Source organism: Clarias gariepinus, chromosome 2 (genome assembly GCF_024256425.1).
Source record: "Clarias gariepinus isolate MV-2021 ecotype Netherlands chromosome 2, CGAR_prim_01v2, whole genome shotgun sequence".
Lineage (NCBI taxonomy): Eukaryota > Metazoa > Chordata > Actinopteri > Siluriformes > Clariidae > Clarias > Clarias gariepinus.
Genome location: NC_071101.1, coordinates 1,080,895 through 1,099,366, shown reverse-complemented (window position 1 = coordinate 1,099,366; position 18,472 = coordinate 1,080,895). Strand labels below are relative to the sequence as shown.

Genomic DNA, 18,472 nt, shown 5'->3' with positions numbered 1-18,472 from the left:
TAGCTGAACTGCCTCCCACCCTACACACTGTATAAATGCAGATCATTTACTGCTTTCTGTTTCACCCAAATGAGGATGGGTTCCCTGTTGAGTCTGGTTCCTCTCAAGGTTTCTTCCTATTACCATCTCAGGGAGTTTTTCCTTGCCACTGTCGCCCTCGGCTTGCTCACCAGGGACAAACTGACCATTTTTATTCATACAAATTCACATTTCATACAAACTTAAATAATTCTTTTGACTGTGTAAAGCTGCTTTGCGGCAATGAAAATTGCTAAAAGCGCTATACAAATAAAATTGAATTGAATTGAATTGAATTAATGAGATAAAAATGTAAGTCGCTCTGGATAAGAGCGTCTGCCAAATGCCTAAATGTAACTTTAGATGGCCTTTCTGTTCCATCAAATGCAACAGTGAAAGACCTTGGTGTGATTATTGATTCCAGCCTTTCATTTGAAGCTCATGTTGATAATATTACCAGGATAGCATTCTTTCACCTCAGAAATATTGCCAGGATAAGAAATTTATTGTCGCTAAACGATGCAGAAAAACTAGTTCATGCTTTTATCACCTCTAGGTTGGACTATTGTAATGCCTTACTGTCTGGTTGTTCAGCTAGATGCATAAATAAGCTTCAGCTAGTCCAGAATGCAGCAGCGAGAGTCCTCACTAGAACCAGAAGATATGAGCACATCACCCCTATTTTATCTTCACTGCATTGGCTCCCTGTGAAATTTCGCATTGATTTTAAAATACTACTCTTGACATATAAAGCATTAAATGGTCTCGCGCCGCAGTACCTGAGCGAACTGCTAGTGTCTTACAAACCGCCGCGCCTACTTCGATCAAAGGATGCAGGCTGCTTGTCAGTACTGCGTATTATTAAAACTACAGCAGGGGGCAGAGCTTTTTCTTACAAAGCCCCAAAGTTATGGAATAGTCTTCCAAATAGTGTTCGGGACTCAGACACAGTCTCAGTGTTTAAGTCCAGGCTAAAAACCTATTTATTTAGCTAAGCATTTTTGTAAATAGATTAGCCTTAGGTAAAGGAGCAGATCTGGGGGACTCATGGACGTAGATGCAGGGAACTGGTATGTTTAGATGCTGTCCACCTCACTCTCATTGATCACTCAGGTTTGTTGATGGTGAGGTGATTGGTTGCTTTACATCTCAGGAAGCCCTCATGTCTGTGTTTCCTTCTTGCTCTCCCTTTTTAGTTATGCTGTCATAGTTAGTCTTGCTGGAGTCCCTGCTTGCACTCTGCACTAAATATACATTCACCTTATACATTGTTCGACTGTGACCATACCTAACTGCCATCTCTCCTCTTCTTCTCTTCCCCCCCCTCTTTCTCTTTCCTCTCTCCTCCTGTCTCCCCCTTCCACTCTTTCTCTCTCTCTGTCGAGCTATACATGTCGCTCCTGAGCTGCCAGTGATCCAGACCTCCTCTGCCCTCTAGACCTGTCTAACTCATCCTGGTGTCCTGCTTCTGGTTGCAGATCTCATCACATGGATGCTCCGTGTGTCTCTCTGGGATGCGTCTGGTGTCTGGGGATGATTCTCTCTACCTAGAAGATGGTTCTGGCCTTGACTGGTGTTGGCAACTGTTTCTCTGGGGACTTGACAGTTCGATAGTTTATGACTGGAACTTCTTACAAGTCTACCTGGGTCTTCAATAACTACCTGGACTCCATATTAACATCAATTAACATCAGCTATTATAGCTGAACTGACTCCCACCCTACACACTGTATAAATGTGGATCATTTACTGCTTTCTGTTTCACCCAAATGAGGATGGGTTCCCTGTTGAGTCTGGTTCCTCTCAAGGTTTCTTCCTATTACCATCTTAGGGAGTTTTTCCTTGCCACTGTCGCCCTCGGCTTGCTCACCATTAATGATCGGTCACATTAACAAGAGTGTGGTAACGTTAATTGTAAGATGGCGGACAAGTTGTTCACATCGTAGAACATGGGCGGACATTATGCAAATATGTTACGTAGTGTCGTGGATCCGTAAAAGAGAAAAATTATAATTGCTAACGACTCGTTTAGGCAAATGTGAGCCGACTCTTTTTTTTAATAGCCAAAAACTTCCTTTATCGTGCACTGTCAGCGTCACAGATAGTGCAGGTAGTTTATGTTCACATACAGCAACATGACACACTGCATGAAAGATCATATTTGAAAAAGCATAATAGGGGCACTTTAAAATGTCGACATTTACTGGTGGACATGCGACAGCCATTCGTTGTCTTTAGTATGAAAACCCTACATAACCATAAGTGAACAACCAGCATCATGACGGCCAAAAAAACACACCAGACAGGTCAGTGATAGAGTTGAACAAGTATGAATACTTTTGCAAGGAACTGTAGCAAACAATATCCTTATATCAGAATATTCAGGCATATATTTAAAAATAATTAATTGTTAACAATTACCATTAGCCCATATGATGACCCTCTTGTATTTTAAAGCAACATTCCACAGTTTCTAAAACTAGTAAACTGTCTAGTTAAAAAAAAACATACATTTCTTACAAACCCCACCAATATTCCAGCAGGCACTCCTAAAAGGGTGGCAACAAGATAACTCACATCTCTTGTCATAATAGTTAGCCACCTGGTTCTGTTAATGCTTTTCTTTCATTAGGGAACACAGAACTACATAGTGCATAGCCTGGATGGCTAGTGGGAATGACAAGTGTGTTTATCTGTTCTAAACCTAACCATCATACATCCTGTGCTGCAGTGTTGTACAATGTGTACATAAAATACCTCAGACCACAGCCACACCCACTCGCCAACATTTTTATACCAGTTACAACATTTCTCATAGCACCAGCCCTCAGGCAGCCCTCAAAAACAAGTTCCATGGCAGCACCAACACTTTGCTAAAACAAAGAAGTATTTACGTCAGAGGCTAGGGGCGGGATTATCATGAACTTGTGACACGACTTTGTGACATCTTTAAAAAATTTGTCTCAGTATGCAGAATTCCTTCTTTTTCTGACAGTTGTCACATTTAAGCCACCTCAGTCCTGGGGAAAAAGATCTGACCGGATTTCTGAGCCGCCGCTTTGTCTCCCCCTAGTGTGTCTACTTGTGTACTTGTCATCCCTTATTTTTGTCATCACTAAATCAAGTTCACCTGTGTCCACCCCTGTGTCCCTATTTAAGCCAGCCGAGCCCAGAGCCCTTTTGTCTGATCACTGTTGTGCACACCCATGTTTGTCGTTGTGTTAATCATACAGTATGTCTGTGTGTTTTTCTCTCTGTCTGCCCAGGACTGAAAGGTGTCTTGTCTGAAGGGCGTTTCTTGTTTGTTTTCCTTTTTTTGTTATTTTTTTGGCACAAGTGAATAAACTCTGTTTGCCAAAAAAAAAATTCCCTGCGTCTGCCTCCTCAATGGACATGACAACCGTCTCCTTAGCCACTCTTTTCCTGCACATGCTCACATGCAAGAAGAAGTAGTTCCAAAATGTAATACAAGGGTTTTGCATGAACCAGTGAATGCTGGTTCTCCAAAAGAAAATCTACATGTACACAATTTCCCTAATAATAACTACATTGTATTTACAGATGCTATTTCTTGATTGGTCGGCCTCTGCATACAAAAGTATATCCAGCAACACCACCTCAGAGAACACATATAGATGTCATTATAAGGGCTCATCCTGGGTTCTTTTCCAGTTATTACAACCATTTAATGATGTTTCAGTGTTTTGTGTCTGTCAGTCTCATTATTTAATATCTTTCTGCACATGCACACATGAAAAAAAAAAAAAACTTTGTAAAACCAGTAAGCACAAGCACTAACATGAGTCATGAAAAAAACATGCATTAGGGTTTATTTTTTCTTTCTGTAAATGGACATGTGGAGACCTGCAATTGAAATTGTGCATTGTTTGGAAGATCAGTGGAACCATTTAGTCTTAGTGATAATGCCATGGAAGGGATAGAGTCAGAAAAGTTTCATAATCTACATTATAAATGTTACATGATTCACAAACGTGTTTAGCTTTCCAAATAGAGATGTACATTGTGATTACATTTATTTACGGACTGATAATTCTGCATGCTCCTTATTTATGAATATTTGTGGGTGCGTCTTATTTCGAGGGCCTTCGTTGACTGTAGACCATGAAGGCCTAACCAAATTGATGCCATCTCGTATGTGCATGATTTCCTAATAGCGCCACCAGTTGTTTCCACCCTTACCATCTCGTCAATGTAATATGAAGTAGAAATACTAATAATAATAATAATACAGTAAACATTTGGGTTGCGAGTAACTTGGTCTGCGAGTATTTTATCAAGAGGAGCATTTTTAATATTTAAGATTGTTTAATAAATTTGAACTTGATAAAAGGTGTCTCAAAATACGAGTAGTACACATGCGCTTTGTCTGCTGAGCATCATATGGGCTAACCCTAACCCCTATGGCACTCCGTGCCTGCTTGTAATATGTACTGTTTATTATAACCACTACAGTGGTGTGAAAAACTATTTGCCCCCTTCCTGATTTCTTATTCTTTTGCATGTTTGTCACACAAAATATTTCTGATCATCAAACACATTTAACTATTAGTCAAAGATAACACAAGTAAACACAAAATGCAGTTTTTAAATGATGTTTTTTTATTATTTAGGGAGGAAAAAAAATCCAAACCTACATGTCCCTGTGTGAAAAGGTAATTGCCCCCTGAACCTAATTACTGGTTGGGCCACCCTTAGCAGCAATAACTGCAATCAAGCGTTTGTGATAACTTGCAATGAGTCTTTTACAGCGCTTTGGAGGAATTTTGGCCCACTCATCTTTGCAGAATTGTTGTAATTCAGCTTTATTTGAGGGTTTCTAGAATGAACCGCCTTTTTAAGGTCATGCCACAACATCTCAATAGGATTCAGGTCAGGACTTTGACTAGGCCACTCCAAAGTCTTCGTTTTGTTTTTCTTCAGCCATTTAGAGGTGGATTTGCTGGTGTGTTTTGGGTCATTGTCCTGCTGCAGCACCCAAGATCGCTTCAGCTTGAGTTGACGAACAGATGGCCGGACATTCTCCTTCAGGATTTTTTGGTAGACAGTAGAATTCATGGTTTCATCTATCACAGCAAGCCTTCCAGGTCCTGAAGCAGCAAAACAACCCCAGACCATCACACTACCACCACCATATTTTACTGTCGGTATGATGTTCTTTTTCTGAAATGCTGTGTTACTTTTACGCCAGATGTAACGGGACACACACCTTCCAAAAAGTTCAACTTTTGTCTCGTCGGTCCACAAGGTATTTTCCCAAAAGTCTTGGCAATCATTGAGATGTTTTTTAGCAAAATTGAGACGAGCCTTAATGTTCTTTTTGCTTAAAAGTGGTTTGCGCTTTGGAAATCTGCCATGCAGGCCGTTTTTGCCCAGTCTCTTTCTTATGGTGGAGTCGTGAACACTGACCTTAATTGAGGCAAGTGAGGCCTGCAGTTCTTTAGATGTTGTCCTGGGGTCTTTTGTGGCCTCTCGGATGAGTTGTCTGTGCTCTTGGGGTAATTTTGGTCGTCCGGCCACTCCTGGGAAGGTTCACCACTGTTCCATGTTTTTGCCATTTGTGGATAATGGCTCTCACTGTGGTTCGCAGGAGTCCCAAAGCTTTAGAAATGGCTTTATAACCTTTACCAGACTGATAGATCTCAATTACTTTTGTTCTCATTTGTTCCTGAATTTCTTTGGATCTTGGCATGATGTCTAGCTTTTGAGGTGCTTTTGGTCTACTTCTCTGTGTCAGGTAGCTCCTATTTAAGTGATTTCTTGATTGAAACAGGTGTGGCAGTAATCAGGCCTGGGGGTAACTACAGAAATTGAACTCAGGTGTGATAAACCACAGTTAAGTTATTTTTTAACAAGGGGGGCAACCACTTTTTCACACAGGGCCATGTAGGTTTGGATTTTTTTTTCTCCCTAAATAATAAAAACCATTATTTAAAAACTGAATTTTGTGTTCAATTATGTTATCTTTGACAAATAGTTAACGGTTTTTAATGAGCAGAAACATTTAAGTGTGACAAACATGCAAAAGAATAAGAAATCAGGAAGGGGCAAATAGTTTTTCACACCACTGTATATCATGGATATATGGATGGAGAGAAGACCACATTAAAATTTTACATAAAGTTATACATAATTTACAAACCAGAAAAAACACAGTAAAAATAATATGGAATTTTTACTGTTTAACAATGTGAAAAAAAGTTATTTTTCAGTATTGAAATAATACTTAAAAAACATTCGACTTAATAATTTACAAGTATTGTCTGTAATTTTACAGAGATTTGTATGTAATTTTAAAAAAAAGCAAAAGTACTATAAAATGTTAAAGTGATTTTTATTTTAAATTAGGACTTTTTTTTTTACAGTGAAGGGGTGTAAAGGGTTTTCTACACATAGGAGTCAATGAGAGTGTTCATACAGGCTTTGGTGTATTACATACGTCGCTGTATTATGAGAATTTTTAAAACAAGAAGATTAATGTCTAATACAACAAAACGACAAGGGCTTTCATATCCAGTTCCTGACACACTGCATCCACAGGTTAACACACAAACTACAATTTGGGCTGCAGGCGGGCGTTAGACAGAGACAAACGAGCGCCAGTGTAGAAGTCAATCGAGCGCCACTACAAAACGCAACATAAACATCTAGGACGTTCATCTAGACGTGCGTTTGTTTATCCAAACATTTAACACCTGTGTAACCAAGGCCTAAACGATGCAGAAAAACTAGTTCATGCTTTTATCACCTCTCGGTTGGACTATTGTAATGCCTTACTGTCTGGTTGTTCAACTAGCTCCATAAAAAAGCTTCAGCTGGTCCAGAATGCAGCAGCGAGAGTCAGCGAGAGCAGTATCTTCACTGATTTTTAAAATAAAGCGGTGAATGCTCTCGCATTTCACCATGTCTACTTTGAACAAAAGAATCAAGCTACTTGTTGGTTCCTGTATATCTGTTTGTATACATAGATGGGGTTTAGTTAATGTGGTGACCTGAGCTAACTACTGGGGCAAAAAAACTAAACCAATAATACATTTTTATGTATTCGGTAAATGAAGCAATACCTGATTCTTAAATATAATATGAGATTGAACCACAAGATGACACAGTTGCCTTTCAGTATAAATGGATTATTTAAAAATATTCAGAAGAGCTGATTCAGTAAAATAATGGATCTTTATGGTGTTTCATTAAAATTTACATTTAGGCATTTGGCAGGTTTATTATTTAATGATTTAATAAGGTAAATTTAAATTTACGTTATTAAATCAATAGAAGTGCTTTATTGACTGATTAAACACGTTAGTACAAATAGATCAGCATCCTGAAAGGTTAGTTTAGAAAGGGTTTGGCCATGTTTACAACAGGAGATGTCACAGTTTATTTCACCACCTGTTGTTAAAGGAGGCACAGACTCAAACAAAGATCTTATGAAAACCTGAAAGGGCGTTTTATTAACAGATAGTGGAAAAATCAGGGATTGTATGCAAAAACGGGAAAGTCCTAACTGTGTGGAAGAAGGAGCTGGTGGAGGCTTGTAGAGGAACAACGAAGACGAAACAGGAGATGAAACGAGGAGCCTGGAGACGGAATGAGGAGCCAGGAGACGGAATGAGGAGCCAGGAGACAGAATGAGGAGCCAGGAGACGAGATGAGAAGCCAGGAGACGAGACAACATGCGAACGTGGACGAAGAGATTAGGTAAGTTTTGCAGAGTCTGTTTTCCGTGTTTGAGGTCAGACGCTGAGTGCTCGGAAGTGCAGTGTATTTGAGGTGTGGTGCTAAAGTGAAACAGGTGTGCTCAGAACTCGAGTGATTGGGAATGGAAATTGAGGGTGGAGCCTGGTGTTTCCGGGACAGAACCCCCCCCCTCCACGGACCACGGACCACGGAATCCGTCGCCGGGGTTGGACGACTCCTTCCTTTGGGGGGAGGCATTTGTGGGTGCTGTAAGTGGAACTCTCTGAGGAGGTTTGGGTCGAGGATGTAATTTCGTGGGCCCCAACTGCTTTCCTCAGGTCCGTACCCCTCCCAGTCGACGAGATATTCAAGAATATCCATATCAAATAGCTGTGGAGATGAAGTTGCCAGCTGACCCCGAGTCCAGGAGTGCCTTTACTGTAACAGACAGAGAGGCAGTATCAAAAACTATGTCTGTAGTTAAAGGGGTCATGGGTTTCCAAGAAGAGGAAGTTATTATGCTCACCAGAGGACGAGGAGGCTGTCAAGGACATGTCAGATGGACATGTCCTTTCTCTCCACAGTAAAGGCAGAGTCCTTGGGTCAGCTAGTGCTGTTTTTCAGTGGTCGTAAGTCTAGAGAGAAATTTGTCCACTTGCATAGGTTCTGGAACAGATCTCACCTCTGTTGGGTGGAGAACTGCAGATGGCGGATGGCGGATGGAGATTTCGGTGCTGCACTCTTGGAGATGGTTGGCGACTTGGATGGAGGTCCGGATGAACCGCTCCAATCCCACAGAGTCATTTTGCGCTGTGAGTTGCAGCCTCAGGCGTGGATTCAGTCCCTGTCGGAACTTAGTCAGGAGTGCAGACTCATTCCACCCACTGGCAGCAGCTAGAGTTCTGAAAGTTAGTACATAATCATTAATAGACATTTCACCTTGTTTTAGCTTGAAAAGTTTCTCGCCAGTGGTGGAAGAATCGGCTGATTGGGTGAAAACCTTTCGGAAATAAGGTATGAGCTAATCATAATCATGAACTACACTCCCATCCTGCTGCCAAATGGCCTCAGCCCACTGAAGAGCTTTGCCGGTAAGTAATAAAATTATATATGCTGTTTTTGACCATCCTGAATAAAAAAAAAAGTCTTAAAAATACCAATTCAACATTGCTATATTATGGGCAGCGCATCGGTTTAATAAGCGTATGCAACATCACAGCATTTACTTCCATCCACAGTCTCATTAATTTCTCTCTAAGATTTTGTACTGAAAATGTGAGAGTCAAAGCACTGCTTAAAACCTTCTGCAGCACATCCCAAAAATTCTCCATGGGATTAGGGTCTAGACCAGGGGTACTCTAATATAAATTTGAAAGGTCCACTTACCAAATTTCTATTCAGTCCGAGGTCCTAAAATGACTAATTTCAAATAGAGAACTACAAATAAAATCAAACCCAAAATTTTCTACCAATACCCAAAAATGACGTGGTAGTCTTTTCAGTGTTAAAGGTGCCTTCTTCTTTGTGCCACCAGTTGTTTGAACTTAAACATAAAAGATGTGAGGACCAGGTGGAGGCACTGATGTAAATGTTCATTGGTGAGGGTGCTGCAATATGTGTTTTTCACTATGCTCATAGTTGAAACAGCAGATTCATAGCAGTACGTTGAGGGAAGCGTCTATGGGAGTCACGTGACAAAGGAACGAACAACTTAGGACTTGACGATTCGTTGAGAACCATTTAATTTAGTTTCCTGTACATAGCCTATGGAGGTTTTTCGATGATTTGTGCATGCGCGCCCAGTAGAAAATGAAGGAATCACTCTCGGAGACGACTCGTTCTTCTGAGTCACGTTAAAGATTCGTTCAAAAAGAACGAATCGTTCATGAACGACCCATCACTAGAAGAATCAAAGATATATCGCGCAGAAACAAAGTTGTGCCCTTCATTGAGAACTCATTTGGATTATGATTAAATTAGCTTTGTTTTGGCATCGGTCCAGATTTAATCGTATTTGAGTCTGGATGCAGACCGGAGTCCACCTATTGAGTACCCTGGGTCTAGACTCTGAGATGACCAACCCATGTGTGTAAATGGTGTCTTATTCTTCCTGAACCACTTTTTCACAATCTGTACCTGTTGGATCCTGGTGTCATCATCCTGGAATAAGGCGCATGTCATCAGGGATGAAGAAACCCTCCATAGATGTGATAACCTGGTGATTCAGTAAATTTAGGTCATCAGTTGACTTTATTTTATTGACCCATAACATTGCTGAGTCTAGACCTGAGTAACTGACTTATAACACTGTCTCCAGAGACTTGTACAGTGGACACTATGCATGATGGGAGCATCGTTTCACTACTTCCCTTCTTACCCTAACACACCCATCACTCTGGGATAGGCTCAGTCTGGACTCATCAGGTTACATGACCTTTTTCCAAAGTCCAGTCTTTATTCTCTCTAACAAACAGAAGCCTTTATTCTGATGAGTCGCAGTAACAAGTGGTTTTCTCATGGACATATAGCTGTTTAGTTCCAATCCTATGAGTTCTCATCACACTGTTTGATAAGTTAAGTTTATCCTTTATTTGTTACATATACTGTACATTACTATATATACAGTCCAAAGTTCAGTTTTATGACTTGTAGAACAGAAATGAACACATTGTAACTATCAAATAAAAAAAAAAAAAATGTCTTTATCTCCAGATCTTTACAGGTAAACTCATTCATTAATCTTTAATAAGTAGGGTCCTAGTTGCAGTCTGTCCAAGGTCCAGGAGATAAAACACAAAAACAACACATAAAATTCCACACAAACAGAAACCTGAGACACCAAAACCCATCGTGAACCATAATGCATAGATGACTATGCTTTGTGACTTAATTATAATCTTAATGAGAACATCAGCTTCATATGATGATTTGTTGATTAATTCTAGTTATTATAATAAAAGAACTGTGGACTAGTTTATAAAGTGAATGTAAATGCTATCGGGTAAATTAGTAACGCTTTCCTGGAGATTTTGTGCTATTAAATGGTAGATGAAAATTAGCTCTTTGTGTCAGCAATAATTCTGTTTGGAAAGAAAATTAGATCAAGTTTCTTGGTAGGGAAAAACTCCTTATGACATCTTTAGAAGAACGGTTGGATTTCCAGTGGCTAGCTAACCCCAGTACCATTTATTGATGTTTTTAAATACTCTGTAGCCCTGGTAGTTTCTTATATAATTACAACTTCGGCAAGCATGTTCAAGACCGAAAAATGAACCTTCAACAATGAAAAGTTTTCTCCAGTTGAAGTACTGCTCATACTTCTCCTGGTTCTGATCCAGAAATGTGAGATGTTCTGCCAGTTTTTGAGCAGATTCGAAATCGTCCACATGAATGAATGAATCTGCAGGAATGAACTCTTCATAGTTGTCCCTGGGTGGCCCAATAACCACAGGAACGGTGCCGACTTTCATAGGATTAAACAGCTTATCAGAGAAGTAGTCCTGGTATATGGAGTTCTCAAACGCTAAGTAGAATTTACAGCTTGGTAAAATCTTGTTGTAATCATCATCGCTGATGTACCTGTTAAAGGCTCTGCCATAAGCCTCTACTTTAATGTGCTGGCTAAGTTCATTAAAATATTTTACTCTCCTAAAGTTGGGGTTCCAATTACTGACGATCCAGCAGACGATTTTATCTTTTGGTGGTATTTCAAAAGTTTTATCTTTCCCTGTTGTTTTTCTGATTTTTCCATAAGGCACCCAGACATCGGAATCTCTCCGATAATTTGATGTCAAATTAAATGCATCATCTAGCCAGTTTTGTCCGCCTGAATTATCAGGAGACTCCATGTTCATCCACACCCACTTCTGGTATGGAGGTCTCGGCTTGCTTAGCAGGTTTGCAATATCATCACCGATATCTCTGTGATGAAACAGAACACCATCGGCTTTGTCATATTGGCTTCTGTCATCTGTAATCTGACATCCTGTAATACCAAACTTTGGGATACAATCGTTTACATCAAATTTAAATCCAAATGGCCAGGTCCAGATTAACATGATGATGTCATTGTCATGATTCTCCTGGATGTCTTTCCCTGCAGGTGGTTTAGTGACTGGTAATTGTGGTAATTGCGGCTTTACCAAAGTGTAGTTGCGGGTACCCGTGGTGTTTATAAGATGGGTAAAGTTTTTCATTAATGCACTGAGGCACTCTTCTGGGCAGACTTCTTGTGTTTTGACTGGAGCATTTGGACACGATAACCAGCTGATAGTGGGCTTGTAGTAAGTGTAAAATACTCCTCCAAAACAAAAAAGCAGAAAGAGAGGCAGCACTAGGTGCTGAAAAGATGCTACTGAAGGGTTGGATGTCATCTTTCACCTGTTAGAGAAGAGAGAAATAAAAACAAATAAACCTCAGTTAATTTCAATGTCACCAACTCTTACACCCTCATTGGTTATATCACTTTATCCTGTATACAGGTCACGGGGGGTCTGGAGCCTATCCAGGAAATTTAAGGCACGAGAAAGGGTATATATATATATATATATATATATATATATATATATATATATATATATATATATATATTTTTTGCACATGATTTTCATAATATTGCATACCTAGTCGTTTTACATGTGATATTGTTATTGTGATAATATTGCACAAAGTATTAGGGCATGATAAAGATCGTCTCGGGCTACTTTGCTGTAACCCTGTTCCCTGAAAAGGCGGGAACGAGATGCTGCGTGAAAACGCTATGGGAACATCTTGTCATGTTGCTGGTTGTGAAGCATGTGTGTATCAAACACGCCAAATTTTGGCTTAGATAACCTCGGTCGGGTCACGTCATCTGATGAGACGCACCTGCAGGTTATAAATAGGAGTGAGCCGGAAACATTCCTCAGATTGATTTGTCTGAACGGACGTCCGGTCACGTAGGCAGTGCGGCATTGGAACGCAGCATCTTATTCCCGCCTTTTTAGGGAACAGGGTTACAGCAAAGTAACCCGAGACGTTCCCTTTCAAATACTCAATGCTGCGTGAAAATGCTATGGGAACGAGAATACCAACGCCGCCGCACTGCAAGTGTCTGGACCCCAAGGTTGTGTAGCGTGTGTGCACAAGGCCAAGAAGGTCTCAGAACTATGCCTGGGCAGCTAACTCGGGAACCCATGAGCCCAGAGTAGCATGAACAACCAGTCTATAAATGTAACAAATGTGTGCGGAGACGACCAACCCTCCACATTACACACTTGCTGCAGGGGAATACCTCTTGCTAGTGCAATAAATAAGGCGATTCCCCTGGTTGAATGAGCCCTGATTCCTAGAGGCGAAGTGAGCCCGCACGCCTCGTTTAGAGGGCAATAGCATCTCTCAACCAGTGTAGTGGCGGCCGCCCCCCGCGGTCCTAGTAAGTAAAGTCTCTCCTGCTCCGAAGCTGTAAAGGTGGAGGACAGAAGGCTTCAAAACAATAGGGTGCATGTAGAGAATGGAACTTTCAGAAGATAGTTCAGTGAGGATGCAGTTACGTACGTCCTGAGAGTACTAGGGCACAAGCCCGAGGACAACTTTTCCTGCAGAAACTCCAGCACTGAAACAATTCGGCAGTGGACTGGGTCTACCTGCTTTACACACACTTGCCGCAGGGGAATACCTCTTGCTAATGCAATAGATGAGGCGATCCCCCTAGTTGAAAAAGCCCTGCTTCCTAGAGGTGAAGTGAGCCCACGTGCCTCATAGGAGCAGGCAATAGCATCTCAGTGTAGGGGCGGCCGCCCCCCCAGTTGCGGCCCCAAAACGTGTAAAGCTGCTCTGACTTATGCCACTGGCTGATGCGGTGGACGTAAATCTAAAGATCATGTACTGGACACATTAAGTGAAGTCTCTCCTGCTCCGAAGCTGTAAAAGGCAGAGGCCAAAAGTCTTCAAAACAATAGGGTGCATGTTGAGAATGGAACTTTCAGAAGATAGTTCAGTAAGGATGCAAAATGGCCCTGCCTAGCCCAGGGGCAAAGTCTAGGCACGATGGGAAGACTGCCAGCTCTTCAATCCTCTTGGTATTGGCCATTAGAAAAACCATCTTAAGGGTCAGAAACCAGAGGCGCTGACTCTAGTGGTTTAAAAGGGGTCTTAATTGGACCTTTTAGCACGATAGATAAAACCCACAAAAGGGCCCGTGGCTCTAGTGGGTGGCCTCAACTGTTTAGTTCCATGAATGGAGCGGGTAACTAAAAGGGTGTTTTCCCACAGTAACCCCATCGATCAGGACGTGGCAGGCTGAAATAGCAGTTATGTACGTCTTGAGAGTACTAGGGCACAAGCCCGAAGACAACTTTCCCTGCAGAGGCTCCAGCACTGAACCATTCGGCAGTGGACTGGGTCTATCTGCTTCGTCATGCACCAACTTTCAAATACATTTATTTTGGGGGCATACTCTTCTAGGGGAGGGAGCGCTAGCACTTAGAATAGTCTTAATTACGCTGGCTGGAAAATCAGCTTGACTTAATTGGTCCCCTTCAGGGACCGAACGTGAAGGTAAAGCTTGGGCTGGGGATGAAATATCGTCCCCTGCGCCTGAGCGTCAAGACTCCTGGATGCAGAGCTATCAGGAAAAACGAATAAAGGCGTATCTAGGTTGAAAAGAGTCAGAGAGTAGCAAAGAGGACATTTGCTGATCTTATGAGGCAAAGAAGTTCACCTCTGCTACATGAAATCTCTCCAGATTGACTGACTACATCGGGGTGGGGTTTCCATTCCCTGTGTGTCAGAGATTGACTGAACCGTACAACTGCTCCCACATTCATATGCCCTGGGATGTAAATCGCCCTGAGGGAGAGGAACCTGGTGCGCTAGCTAACTAGCGGCACGAGCACAGTTCGCCCTGACGATTAATATATGAGACTGTCATAGTGTTGTCCACCCGCACTAGGACATGATAGCCTCTCAACTGCTGAAGGAAGTGCTTTGGGGCCAGAAATAGAGCCCTCGTTTCGAGGCAATTGATGTGCCGCGCGAGAAGAAGGCCTCTTCAGCTCCCTTGGACTGGACGGTAATCTAAGACCGCATCCCAGCCCGTGAGGGAAGCGTCTGTCGTTAGCATCTGCGATGACAGGATGAAATTAGAGTGGGACCCAGAGTCAGAAACCAGGGTCTGAACCACATAGGAAGGGTATTACTTATTGGGGATTGGCCCTAGAGTGAAATGTCTTAGCCACAACTCAAATGCTCTTATGTGCAGAAGGCCCAAAAGTGTCACCGAAATGGAAGGACCCGATACTGGTAAGCTTCACCCCCGAAAGCAAACCTCAGGAACCTCCTGTGTTGTGTCAATATTTCTATATGAAAGTAAGCGTCCTTCAATCAATTGTCACAAAGCAATCGCTTGGTAGGATTTGAGAGCAATCACTTTGAAGCTGTATTTATTTATTTTAGATAGAGGTACACCCCGCGAAATCTAAAAATTTGGACGCAGCCCCCCCGTGGAACCGAGAAATACCAACTGTAGTAGCATGACTTACTGTCTGGTAGGGGAACATGTTCCATGGCCCCATTCCCCAGCAACTTCTGTCAGCAGATTCACAGTTTCAGGTTTCATAGAAGTAGAGACCACGCCACTTAAATCCTGGAAATTTAATCCTGTAGCCTTTATCTACAGTCCATAACACCCAAGAAGATATGCCTGGCAGTAGCTTCCATGCTGCCAGCTTCTCTGAAAGGGGTTTTGGGGGTTTTGGGGGCGGGGTGTTAGTGGTTCGGCATCCTGGAATATAGCAGGATATGACCGAAGGACTAACTCGTCATTGGAGACCGGTGTTGTCTGAAACACCAAAGGCGGCGGAAACTAAACACCGATCCCCTGGGGGTGTCTGGGAGGGCATGCTCTTATGGAAAAGAACGTTGCATGCCCCTCCCCGTGTCACCCCCACGGTCCTGGGTGCTAAGCCTTCAGGACTTCTTCTTTGAAAAGAAGGCGCGGCGATCTGATCTTTTAGAGGCGGCCTGTGAAGGGCGGCGAGCCGTACCCCAGTCCTTACGGGGTGGGTGCCCGGCTACTAACGCTCACCTTCTGCGCCTCTCGCCTGGCGAGAATCAGATCTGGTCGAGGATGGGTGGCCGACGGCCTCGACTCTTGAGCATGGCGTGGAAGAAATTTCCCAAAAGCCTGTTCATACAACCTAGCCTCTCGAAACCTGGTGGCGACAGAATTAACAGCGTCGCCAAATAGGCCGGAGGGTGAGACCGGGGCATCGAGGAGGAACTTTCGATCCTTATCCTTGATGCCTGTCAGTTTTAGCCATAGGTGTCTCTCAGCGGACACCAAGGAAACCATAAAACGGCCGATAGCACGGGCTGTTTGTTTAGTCGTGCGTAGGGACAAATCAGTAGCCCGGCGTAATTCTGTGAATGCTTCCTGATTCACAGTGCCGCTCGTGCTCAAATCATTCAGCAGATCAGCCTGGTACTTCTGCAGAACTGCCATGATGTGCAAGAAGGCGCCGTCCTGACCTGCTGCTTGGAACGCCTTCCCTACCAGGGTAAAAGATGTTCTACATGGCTTGGAGGGAAGGGTTGGCTTCTTTAATGAGGATGATGTTCCAGAAGAGAGATAGCCCGCAAGCGTCTCTTCTATCTGGGGCATCACCACATAACCTCGTGCTTTTGCATCAACAATGTTCAAATAGAACGAAGTTGATGGTACAAAAATACAGGCTGAGAAAGGTTTATTCCAAGAAAAAAGGGGAGAGAGCAGCGTTTTGGCGCCCTCTTCTGGCCACCCGACAGAAATCTGTCATCCTGTTTTGTTATTGTTTTGGGTGAGCTTGCTCCTGTGACCAATCAATGTGCAGTCGTTCGACTGCATGTGTTATAGCTTCAAGCAACTCCTCATACTCTTTATCATCTTTAGAGGAGCGTTCTGAGGTAGCTACTTCCATTTCTACAGAAGCAAGAGAACGAATCTCTTCCGTACACCCACGAGAAGCACCGAAGTGCGCTCGTGAAGTGGAAGGAGAGACTTTATGATCGGGGGGAGAGGGCGAGAGAAAGGAGGGGCTCCGTCTCTCGTGCCTTGGCCAGATCATCTTGTGATCCCCAAGAGTGCAGCGTGGCTCGTGGTTCCTTAAAAAACGCAAGGCGCGCGCAAAGCACCTTCATTGGAAGATCATCACAGTGCTCACACTCTCATATATATATATATATATATATATATATATATATATATATATATATGATCTTGTCATTTTAATTTCATTTTACAAATACATTTTCATTTTACAAATACATTTTAATTCAAATCCAACATTTTAATGGTCAGTGATTGGTGCATGTGCGTCAACTCGCATGTTCTGTAAAATTCCATTGTCATTCATATTGACGTTGTTTTAGAGCCCTTTAGTAAAGCACTCGCTAGTTAGTAAGTAAGTAAGTAAGTAAGTAAGTAAGCAAATAAAAGAGAAATTAATAAATAGCTTTAAATGGTACTTCAGCGTAGTAAAAGTACACAAAGATAGCATGAGTTTATATATAATTAACATATAAAATCTAAGGTATATATTTGTGTTTAATTGAATTATTAACATTTTAACTTTTTGTCTAAATCACAATTTAGTGATTGTTGCAGACATTAACACTATTTTTTCGGAAGAGCTTGGCTTGTGCACTCAAAAAATAACTCGTTGAGTGAACATAATTAAATCATGGAAAGAATTTCCACATGATGTAATGGCTTTCTTTAAGCATTAAGTGACACTGTATGAAGGATTGAGTGGTATAGACAGTGAGTTAGCGATTTGCTAAATATAAATAAATAAATAAATAAAAATGAATAAAAATAAATTTTGTATTTATTCAGATTATCTTTGTGCAATATTAAAATTTGTTTTATGATGATAAAGTCATTTAGGTGTGAAAAATAAAATTTAAAAAATGAGGAGGCAAAACCCTTTTTACAGCACTGTATATAAAATTGTACAGAATTTGAATTTAATCACATCATGAACAAGTCAGAGGTGAATGTTATTAAGTAAACCTCCCAAAGACTGTAAATAATCTTTTCCATATAATTATAATAATGATCTTTATAATTAAATGGAGAGATTTGCGACTTGAGATCTCGTCATGTTTAAATTTACTTAAAAACAGACTCCAGGTGGGACATGTCTTCTTTTATATTTTATGTGTGTGTAAAGACACACTCTTCCCTGTCTGTACTCCCCATAAATTATAATAGTGCAGCAATAATGAATGATTTAGGCAGACTCACCTCAAATCCTTAGGTACGACTCTCCCACGGAACCTCCAGCTGAGAGTGAGACTGACTGCTCCTCGACATTCAAATTTTAAAACATCAAAGGTGTCCCAACCTGTTTTTTTGCTTTCATGTTACGTTTATTTGTGCTGCAAGTCAAACAATCAGGACAAAAGTTCAGCCCCATAAGGGACACAAGTCATGGTGGGAGTTTACTGATGATGTATCTAACTTCTAATCTTAGGTTAGCGTGTAGAGTTTGAATCCCTCCAGTCCTTCTGCAGAAGTCTTAGATGAATGCTGGTTTATTTTATGTTCACTCGTTCTCACTGTCTCGCTCTCTTTGATTCCATGAGAATTTCCCACGAGGAGCGCACAGAGGACTTGGCTTTTAAACCTGATACTTATAGATTTTATTTATTTATTTATTATTATTATTATTATTTACTTCAGAGTGGTTGGTGTGTGTGTGTGTGTGTGTGTGTGTGTGTGTGTGTTATAAAGTTA

The 18,472-nt window shown here is 41.6% G+C and overlaps 1 protein-coding gene across 1 annotated transcript; it reads right to left on the bottom strand.

Annotated features, from left to right (window-relative positions):
* Positions 1–10,511: 10,511 nt before the first annotated feature.
* On the bottom strand, positions 10,512–18,024 carry LOC128542924 (4-galactosyl-N-acetylglucosaminide 3-alpha-L-fucosyltransferase 9-like). Its single transcript, XM_053513113.1, has 2 exons — positions 17,981–18,024; positions 10,512–12,096 (listed from the first exon to the last, which is right to left on the bottom strand). The coding sequence occupies exon 2, from the start codon at positions 12,087–12,089 to the stop codon at positions 10,887–10,889; it is 1,203 nt and encodes a 400-aa protein (XP_053369088.1). The 5' UTR covers positions 12,090–12,096; positions 17,981–18,024; the 3' UTR covers positions 10,512–10,886.
* Between the last annotated feature and the right edge of the window lie 448 nt (positions 18,025–18,472).